Below are 11,071 nucleotides of genomic sequence, written 5' to 3'. Positions count from 1 at the left end.
TTACACTCATATATTTATATATGTATAAATAAGTGTATATATGTATATACATATACACATATGAATATAAAAGAATAAAAGACAGACTTCCAGGGAAACTAAAGCCATGAGAAATTTGGAAAGAGCTGCTGGGAGGAAATAGGTACATAAGCAAAGACTGAGTTGGCAATACACTGCGTTACCTCTTTTGTGCATACATTAGCTAAAAAAAGTGTTTTGAACTGTATTTTCTTCTCCTTGTTGTAAGTACTCATCTGTCTGTGTTTCTATGTGCCTAACACTTTCTGTTGAAAGTGCTGTTTGTTGAGAAACAGTGCTCCTGGGATAAACAGCTCCTCCTGCTCCAGCAGCTTTTCTCCCTGTCCTCTTTCTCTGTGCCTTGTCCAGATATAAACCCACAGCTGCTCTTCCCTGAGTGGTTAGCAGCAGGCTTCAGGTAGGTTTACTCCTCATCTCAAGAGGACTTTTGCAGAGGTCATCCCTTGCCTGTGCTTGAATAACTCTTTTGGGTTTTCTTGGGTTTTTGTTAGTTCTGACAGGGGTGAATGTTTGAGTTTTGAGGTGGTTTTTGTGGTGGTTGGTTGGTTGTTTGGTTGGTTTGGGGAGGTTATGGGTTTTCATACTTTTATTTTTATCCTTTTTTTTCCTGAGACCCCAGAGATACCTGAAGAGAAATCAGAAAAAACAGAGTAATACAGAGTCTCTTTGATTGAGTATATAAATAACCTTTGGGTAACAACAACAGGAAAGAAAAACTCATTAAGGAGCTGTGGTTCTTGATTGCTGTGCCAGTTTTGTTTACCTTAACAGAACAATTTGGCCTGCAAAGTGAGGATTCACCCAACTCACATTTCTAATTTTATCTTTCTATTTGCCTTGCCTTCAAATGTTGTGGATGTGAAGCAGAGGTGTAAACACCATCCAAGAAATCCTCCTCTACTCTTGCCAGGTTTATGGAACATAGCACAAGCAGTATTGCAATATGAGTAAAACTTGTAGTGAGGAAGTGGATCTAAAAAAGATGTTGGCATACAGAACAGAAATGCAGAGACACGGAGTCGCTCAAGCATGCTAAAAAATAAATTTGTGTTTTGCAGGCTGAACTCTCTCATGACAGGCTCATTAAAAGTTCTTGCTGCCAAATGCTGTTTGTTTTCACCTTCAGAACTGTCTGTGTTAATAATGAGCAACTCCACTTGCAAGTTATTTGCATAAAGTATTGTTCCTGTCAGTGGTGCAGTGCTAGGCGAGGGTGAGAGGGAGGGCACACAGCAAATGAATTCAAGTGCCTGGTTTAACCCATTACAAAAACACTGGTGTAGTCTAGGCTGGTATGACATATTCTTGATGAAGTCCATCTTAGTAGGACTTGACAGTAGGAGGGGTTTACTAAATAGTATGTCCAGGATTACTATCAGAACCTTGGTTTGTATATTGAGACTTTCCACCCCTAAACTCTTAACTTCATGTGAAACTCGATTCCTCTTGAGTCAGCTAGCTTCCTATCCTTAAGTGTTTCTACTTTCACAGATGGCTATTACATGATATCTCTCCATTCCTCTGGGAACATTGTTGTCAGCAGCTGGTGCATTCCCCATACACTTAAAGCCTCCAATGATATAGGAGTTCCACAGTAACAATGAGAATCTGTAGGAAATTTTCTGTAACATTATTAAAGGGAGGAACACAAGAAAAACACTGATTCAGGTAGTTACTGTAAAAACAACTAACACATTTTTGCTTTATTGTTTTATTGTATGTCAAATTTCACAGTTATAAATTTAACTCAAATGAAAACCCAAGGTAATCTAGAATTACTTGTCTCTCTACCATTTAATACATATCTGATAAAGGAGAGTTGGCCATTCTTCTTTCCCTGTCTACAGATGTATGTGCCCTATTCAAGATCTTTACTGATGGAAAAACTTTACGGGTCCTTTTAGCTATTGAATTGATCACAAAAAGCAATGAGTTTTTCTAGTATGAAATCCTACATATCAGGATCTGAAGCATGAAAATGCTTGCAGATGACTAATTTCTATTTTACATGAAAAAAATCAACTGAGAAAAGAAGGCCAACAAAGCATACTAGAGGCATCAAAACACAGAAAGGAAATCTGTGCAAGTATCAAGAGTCTTCCAAATACTCAGGAGGGTGGGCTATTAGCCAGTGTGCTGTATGCAATGCTCAGAAAATGAACAATTTCTTTAGTACTGTAACCACTATACCTTATAATAATGTGATTTAATAATTAAAATCTGATGCCTGCTAAAAAAGATTCACAAAGATAAGATCAGCTAACCAGAAGCTAATGGAATAGTGTAGCTGTATTAAAAATTGAATTTATGAAAGTGAATGTAATATTTGAAAATATTTCTTGTAGCTGCTGAGATTTTTTTTTTGGTGTGTGTGTTTTGTCTAAGATTTGTAAAATACCTCTTTTTGTCTTCTGTGTGTGGTAGTTTTCAAAAAGCATTCCCTCACCTCTGCATTTTCACTCTACTTGTTTAACAATCATCTATTCTTACCAGATATTAACTACATGAATGAAGTCCCCAACATGATCTATGTGTCTTGTTTTCTGCCCATCAAAGATAAAAATGAACTGCCTTGCTTAAAATGCTAATCAATAACAGGCCAAATTTTATTCTTCCTTGGGCTTATTTTATTTCATTTTCTTATAAATAAACATCAGTTAGTGCAAATACAGATGTTATATATCAGAATTTAAATCTAAGAAGACAGTCATCAGATTAATTCTGTGGTCTTGCAAAATAGACTAAGATAACATAACAGCAGACAGTAGCCCTACCTGAACTGGTACAAGTATGTAACAGTACTTGAGGATACAATCATAGTGATTTACAACTATAAATATGATAAAATATAGAAATCAGCTTTCTGCTTAGTTCTTCCATAAGAATAAAAGCTAATAAACAAAAAGACCACGTACATAGTTGTATTATCTGTTTCAAATAAATGAAATAATTGTAATAAAATACAATATTTTATTATAGTTGTTGTATTATCTGTTTCAAATAAATGAAATAATTGTAATAAAATACAATATTTAATATTAAAGCTTGTGATTTTTGTAGTCTGCTATCTCTTCTGTCAAATGGTATTTAAGTTCCTTAATGGTCATATGGAAGGAGCTATCCTTAGGGCACTTACAAATATATTCTTGTCTGAATACAAAAAACATGCTTATGAATGTGTGGAACACAAAGGTTAAGTAACACATTGTTGTTATATATAAGTAACACATTGGTTACTTATATTTGTGTCCATTTGTTACATGATAATAAACACTTTACTACATAAATTTTGCATTAGAACTATTAAAATTTTAATTGCTTCCTCATAGCAAGTGCATATAAACTAATACCAACAGGAATGTGATTATCTATATTTGGAACTAATATACTCCACTTTATTAAAGGTCATCTGTCTATGTCATATATACTGAAATATCCCTTTAGAAAATCTTCTTTTTTTATCATCCTGTTAACATGGCATTAGCTATGAATTTAGAATTATGAATTAGAATCTGAGAACAACCCCAAATACCTGGTTTCTTCCCAGACTGACACAAATCAAATGCTTGCATCCAGACGAGCATCTTCTGTCCCAAAGTCAGTCAGTGTTTGGATCTTTATCTGCAGCTTCGTGCCCCTTTGGGTAAAATCATTTAACAACTTTGATCTTGATTTGTTGTCCTTTAAACTCGTTTTTTATTCTCATTATTTATTTTTATAATCAAGAGTTCCTAAGCCCAGCCTACCTAGCTTTACACTACACAGAAAAGAGTTGGTGTCTTGGATAGAAAGCATCATTGACTAATGGCTTTATTGCTAGGGCTGTTCACTCTTACCTGCAGGCAGGCTTCAGTGGAAACCACCCAGAGCAAAATAAGATTGTCTTCAGTAGCACTGGCCTCCTGCTTGTCATACTATCATACATACTAATCGAACATGTCTCTAACTAAAAAACAAGCAAATAGACATTGATGAAATTTGTTTGAAAATCTCTCTTCTGTACAGAAGGGCTGAATACTTTCTGTAGGCCATATTTTGCTTGTATCCCTCCCAGATGTTTTGTCTAATAACAAATCAAATAAATGAAGCCAGCAACAAAAAATTAAAAACAAGCAGACAAAAAACCCTAAAACAGCAACAAAACCCCCCACAAGCCCAAAACCCAAACCAACAAACAAAAAAAGTGCAAGTAAAGCTTTTTTCATAAATGAAATATGCACAGGCTTAGGGCACATCTTAATACCTTAATATTCAGGAAATCTGGGAGCAGCTATCCAAGCTCCTGACAACAGCTGGTAGAGGCTCAGCCAGTTCAAAGCATAAGCAGAAAAAGTTTATGTCTGTCTGGCCTTTCCCACAAAGACATAACCTAACTTCCTGTGAGATCTGCTAAAGTCTAACTACTGCTTTAGCTTTCCATCTTGAATCACTGAAACTCTATCAAAGCAGCAGCTGCTGTAATCCAGAATGAACAGGAATCATGTCTTTTACCTCATATTCTTTAGTTTCAGTAATGACCTTGGATATTTTTTAATCCTGAAGTGTTCTCTGTTGCATGTAGAATCTCATTTTCTTATTAGTTTATGACATGAGTGATGTATATGCAAAAATGGAGGCCCACTTAATCTATTTTTCTTTTCTTCACAAGGGAATACTTCTAGCCTAGAAACTATTTCAGAAAACATACCAAATATGTTTGTTACTGGTTATTCTTCTTTCTCTGTAGGAAGGTAAATTAAATAGATTTACCTGTTTAGTAAAGTAATCTATTTCCTAGCTATTAAAAAAATGGAAATAATTATATTAATTTTAAAAGTTTGTTGAAATTAAATATGCACAGATGATCTATTAGTTACAAGATTGCACTGACATATATCTCATCTAAAGCTATTAATATTAATGTCTTAAAAATATTAAATAGTTATGTTGGAACATGAAATAGTTATGCATTTCCTGTATTTTATTTATTGCTGTTGTGTCTCAAATTTTGTGCAGGCATAGGTGGTTGAATAGTTAGGCTTAGAAGGGGTCTCTGGAGATCATCCAGTCCAAACCCCTGCCACGCAGGGCCACCCAGAGCAGGTGACACAGGAGCACATCCAGGTGGATGTTAAGTGTCTCAAGGGAGGGGGACTCCACAGCTTCCCTGGGCAGCCTTTTCCAGTGCTGTGCCACCCTCAACATAAAGAAGGTCTTCCTCATGTGAAGGTGAAACTTTTTCAGTTTTAGTTTATGGCCATTGTTCCTTGTCCTGTCACTGGGCACCACAGAAAAGTCTGGCATCATCCTCTTGGCTCCTGCCCTTGAAATATTTATATGTATTGATGAGATCCACTTCCAGTCTTCTTTTCTCTAGACTAAACACTATGCTAGATGTTGCATATAAATGTATTAACACATAGTCCCTACCCTGAAAAGTTTTAAATGGAAATAATCAAAGCAAGAAGTGGAGGTAAGACTTAAATTTCTACATTTCATACTTCAAAGGCAGTTGGTTAAGATGAGTGAGGTAACTGGTTTGAGGTAAGGGACAAAAGGCAAATTTCTTCTTTTTTTTTTTTTTTTTTTTCTTTTTTTTTTTTCTGGATATCATCCTCATTTTAAGAGCACTGCCATACAATCTTTTCTTTTTTCTTTTTCTTTTCTTTTTTTTTTTTTTCTTTTTTGTCAGCAAAAAGCTGTAATGGTGCTCATTGACAGGAGAACAAATGGGTTAAAATCACAAGAACAGAACAATTAGACATTGCCTTTTTGGTCAAGATGTTTCCTGGCTTCAGGAACCATCCTGTTCTCATAATGAATGTCCTAAGGATGCTGTTTTGTTCCAGTATTTTATCCAGATTTTACCTCTGTCACAGTGGGAAGGTACAAGGCAGGAGCACAAGAGAAGGTTCTTACCCAACTCTCAGAATAAAGTAAATCCCTAACAACTCAGGAAATATGGACTGACAGGGGGCCATGCCTTTCTGCTCCTCTCCACTCTCCCCTCATGACAGAATTGATATGTCCCTCCTATTGTGAGATGCAGAGTTCTCCTTTTTCTACTTATTCTCAGGATTGCAGAGCTGTACAATAACTCTTGTCAGAGTTTGCTTTCTATAAAAACAAAAACAAAAAAACAGAAAAAAAAAAGTTTTCAATTTATTTGCAGTGTAAAAATTTTTTTTTGTTATTGTTTCAGGACACAGCAGGCCAGGAGAGATACAGAACAATTACCACAGCTTACTACCGGGGTGCAATGGGCTTCATTTTAATGTATGACATCACAAATGAAGACTCTTTCAATGCTGTGCAGGATTGGTAAGTAAAAACTGGAATTAATGTTAAATATCAGAGAATACGTGTGATATCACTTATCTGCTGTGACAGTGCAAATTGTTTTGGAAAACTTATTTCCAAACTCAGTGCTCAAGCATTCCTATACCCAAATATATAGTGGTGGGGTTTTTTTCAGTTGGGAAAGTCAATGAATATTTTAAAATGTTTTGCATATAATTAATTGTAACCATTGTGTTTTCTGTAATTTCAGTTCATGTACCTTATTGATACTACTAAATCCAGCAACATGCTAATGTGTAGACTCACTGCTAAGATATCAGAAACTGTTTCCATACTTTATGGAAAAAAATGAGATACCATGTTTGAGGGTCATTTGTGAATTTAATTTTTCATCATGTTGCTTTTAACCATAGCCCAATATACATTGTTATGTCAGTTCTGTGAATCAAGTGTTAAGATGAGCTAACTTTAGTAGAATAGCAGAACCTAGAACGGCTGGAACTTATATTGCCTGGAGTTATGTGAATGTCCAGATGTCTCCATAAAAGTGGAGACATCATTTTAATCACACGTGTCAGTCAGCATCCAGACAATCCAAAGCTTTTTTAAATAAAACTAACCTAAAAGGAAAGCCAGAGTTTCCCTAAGTGACTTTCTTTTTACTTTACAAGTTATTTTGATATCCAAGAGCCTTCCAGCAGTTCTCTAAGTGATATGAACAACATTTGTCATGTGTGTTCCACATCCTCTCTTGCATGCAAGTTCCCACAGGACAGGTGTGTTTGAAAGAGAATTTTGTTCAGAGTTTGTGTGATTTGTTCAGTATATTTATTTGGCTTTTTAAAAATTTATTTTATTATATGCTCTACTGAGTACTTCTTTCAGGACAAACAAGGTCAGAAACATGTTTCACACTTAAAGAGTAGTAATGCTCTGATGCCTGTTTTTAACAGAAATTGTTGCATAGCATTAAACCATCCAAGAAAAAGAATTTTCTCTCTTTCACACTCTTTGACTTATTATTGTGGTAGAAAGTGTCACAGAACCCATGGAGCACTTTCCCTCTCAACACCTGGAGTTTTTCTAGCTCTGTATTAGCTGAGATTGGTAATTTATCACTCTGAAAATAATAAATGAAAACCTTAGCTTGACTCTGCTGAAATGAAATGGGATTTTGGGTTGCCTAACATTTCCCATGTAAGCACCAGGGGAAAGAGCCAGCTCCAGCCTGTGTCCCTTCTTTTCTCCATCAAGTTATCTGTATGTCTCCACAACAAATTGCTCTTGTGAGCAACTCCTTCCATTTATGAATCAATAAGCTTGCATGACTATTATAGACTGGTAACTATCTTTGGACAATTGAATGTTTCCGAGTGGAGACTCTGCTTGATACTCCAAGAGGAAGGAACCTTTGCTCCCTATGAGTTGTTATGCCAAAGGGATGTTTTGCCAATATTGTACAAGCTGGAAACATCATGTGAGTAGTTGCTGTTTCACATTTGTGAGTACTGCTCTATTCAACTGTGTGAGACAGAATCTCCTACCTAACAGGAGGTAGCTGAAAGTGTTAATTCAGAGATGCTGCTGTTTTTTTTTTCAGCACTGCTTCCTGCTCCTGCCAGATGAAGCACTTTCTTGCTTTGCCCTGTTTTTCATTGTCCATGGGCTGATTCTATTCTAGCACTGGGTTAACTGGGTGATAATGTCTTGTCTAGGACCAGCTGTGATCTGAAAATTTCATTGTCCCTTCTCCAGGCAGACCAGATGGCATGCCATGTATTATCTCTCTTCCTCTAACACAAAGACTTCTTTTATAGCAAGTGTAAATATGAGTACTTACTATTAATTTTCCCACCTGTTTGTTTTCCAGTCTCCTAGATCTGTTATGTTTGGCACTCTTTGTCTCCTGGCAAAAAGTAACTAGGCTTCATACTAGTTAAAAAGAAAAAAATTACTGTAAAATGAAGCAAGAAAATATTTAAAAGCTATGGAGTTCTTAAATAGATTCATTATGAAATATGATTCTTCCGTAATTTTTATCTAGAAGTTTTACAAACCACCGACAGCTCTGATAGAAATTTGGTAGAAAGAAGGGGTTGCAGTATTATGTGTTGAGAGCTACTGAGAAGTCATCTGCATGATGAAAGGAATGATAGATATGCTGAATGTCTCACTTGTCAGGATGAGACATAGATTTTCCTGTTATTTGTATTTTTAATGTCATAAGCCCAGTTGCTGCTCTGCTGTTCCTCCTTTTTTTCATTACTCCCATCTCACAGCTCATAATTAATTTTGATCAGCCCTGGCTTCAATTTTGGTAGTAATTAAAAAACTACAGCTTGCTTCTGAGTGTGAGAAAAGTTAAAGATAACTGGCAATTACCAATGCTGCAAAAAAGCAGGCATGGCTATGTGCAGATATCTGTGTCTTTCTGAAAGTTAGGGCAGGAGAGAGCATGAGCTTTTAAGTCCTTTTGAGGCTTAAAGTGCTCTTCTCTGTGATAAATGTGCCTCTCTAAGCAGTAGTGCCATTTCATATATATGCACACAGGTCATATCTGAGTTCAAATCACATCACAAGACTTGATCTAGAAACTGCACTGCAGTCAGAACAATGAACCTACAAGTATCTTTTAGATTTGGATAAAGGACTTCCGTTTAAAATGTGTGTTGGGATGATTTTTTATATTAAAAGGTATTTTTTCAGCCTAAAATATGACTGACATTTCTCCTTTTTAACTACAGGTACAGATGAATAATAGTTGTATCTCTAGATGACGTATCTAAGTCAGCATAAATCTATTCAGCTGTGAAAAATTCTATAGCCAATGTGACTATTACCATTTTACATTAAAAAGATCAGTATCCATAATTTTATCTAAATCTATTAGCACCTATATATGTAATATGTAGCCAAGAATTCAGAGAGAGTGGATTTGTGCTGAAAGTCGGTCTGCTAGCAAAACCAGCAAATCAAACATGCTTTGACTCAGCAGTTCTCCTATGGAACTCTCCCCAGGGTTTGAAGCTGCTTTTGCTAAGAGGCTTTTTCTTTCAGAAGTGCAGCTAATGCTGCAAGATGTGTGCCTTGAAATAGCTTGATGCGCATTGGTCATGCCACCCTAAAGGATGAAGATTTGGGGAATATTTATTTATTTCCTTTAACTAGGAATCAGTTGTAGGGCATCATTTTCTGCTTGCCTGAGTTCTAAATTAGAAAAAGAGTATAACCAAATAACCAAAACTTTCCATTTAGCTGAATTCTTAAGATAGCATCCACATGTTTCAAGAAACTGGCCTAGTGGGATCTATTTTCTTTAGAAATTCCTTCTAATTAAATCTGAAGGGGAAATAGGTAAATGTTAAGAGTGGCTCGATGCCACTTCAATGTGTATTTTGCAGTTTAGCTGTAATGTCACAGTGCTTGCATTAATTCCTGTTTTATCCTACCACCTGTAGCATCTATATTTGTTAGCATTTTCCTTCTATACATTTCACTAGGACATATTATGCCTTTTCATCTTTGTGTTTCAGTCCACATAAGTTTCAGCCTTTATGGCAGTGGTCCCTTATAGTAGAAAGGAGAGGGTGTAGGCTTTGTACTGTCTTTGCAAGTGGTATCAACTCAATATGCTGAGTTCTATAGAAGTTCCAGGGAAATTAATGCCTCTGAGTTGAAGTTAAACCTGTTTTTATGAATACTTTTCTGGACATCTAATCACTGAATGGGAACGAATTGAAATATCCTTATATTCAGCATGTTTCTAATGCAATATCTTCACCTAGGTCAGAAACAGCAGGTATCTAAAACATGATCTAGAAGGCTGAAGTTTTGTGTTCCAGGCTGAAATCCTAGTGTGACACTTCTCTGGGTCTGAAGGCTGAATGGGGATAGGGCACATGGTATACAGCTTTTTACACTCACTTTAAGTTGCTCCTCTGCACCTGAAAACGTTGTCCCAACTGCAGATGTTTGTCCAGCAGTATCTTTATCACTGTCAGGTGACTGCTGAAGACACTGCTGTGGAAGGCTTCCTTGTGCATGAATTAAAAATTTGAGAATTCCACATTGCTGAAGTCTCAGATTTAGGGTTGCTTCATCAGGAAACACATAAGGTTGAAGGGGTCTAAGGCTTTTAGCTGTTGAAGTGTTTAGATGATCTGTGTTGTGTAAACCTGTCAAGGGCTAAAAAAGCAGTTCTTCCTGCATTTTTGGCTGAGGTCTACGGGAGCAGGGAGGACAGTATGCTATGAAACACATTGATTACCCTCACCCTTTAAAAAAATAGAGCATTTGTAAAAAATTACATGATGGATGTTTTTTAATGTCCCTGTTGGAATGATTATAGTTACATGTCTTCTTAAAGAATTCAGAGGGTCTTCCATGAAAGACACTTCCTTTCCTTTTCTTTTTTGCTTTTTTCTAAGGTGTCATTTTAACTGCCCTCTTCTCCCCCCACCACAGTCTGCTCAAGATCATCATCTTTGAGAAGAAATCAGCTGTCAGAAGATCCTGTCTATTTCATGAGGTGACAGAGCCTCAGTTCACAGCAGACAGTTTGTGATTTTAAGAACTCTATCACACTCTGTTTACTTCTGTATACAGACAGAAATTATTTGCAGAATTTAGTACCAACCAATATACTCAGAACAGCATGAAAACTATTTTAATTTCAAATTAAAGACTGAATTAAATACTGATTGTACATTCTTCATCTGTGCCTATAACACATGGGAGGTAGTTACTGGGAAGT

General features: G+C 36.2%; 1 protein-coding gene across 1 annotated transcript in view; it reads left to right on the top strand.

Moving 5' to 3' along the window:
* RAB3C (RAB3C, member RAS oncogene family) overlaps nucleotides 1-11,071 on the top strand; it is a 109,130-nt gene that overhangs the window by 45,150 nt on the left and 52,909 nt on the right. The window contains exon 2 of the mRNA XM_008642947.2: nucleotides 6,221-6,339. Coding sequence (XP_008641169.1) covers nucleotides 6,221-6,339 — 119 coding nt within the window. The remainder of the gene's footprint in view (nucleotides 1-6,220; nucleotides 6,340-11,071) is intronic.

This window comes from Corvus brachyrhynchos, unplaced genomic scaffold (assembly GCF_000691975.1).
Source record: "Corvus brachyrhynchos isolate BGI_N302 unplaced genomic scaffold, ASM69197v1 scaffold310, whole genome shotgun sequence".
Classification (NCBI taxonomy): domain Eukaryota; kingdom Metazoa; phylum Chordata; class Aves; order Passeriformes; family Corvidae; genus Corvus; species Corvus brachyrhynchos.
This window is presented reverse-complemented; position numbering and strand designations above follow the sequence as displayed.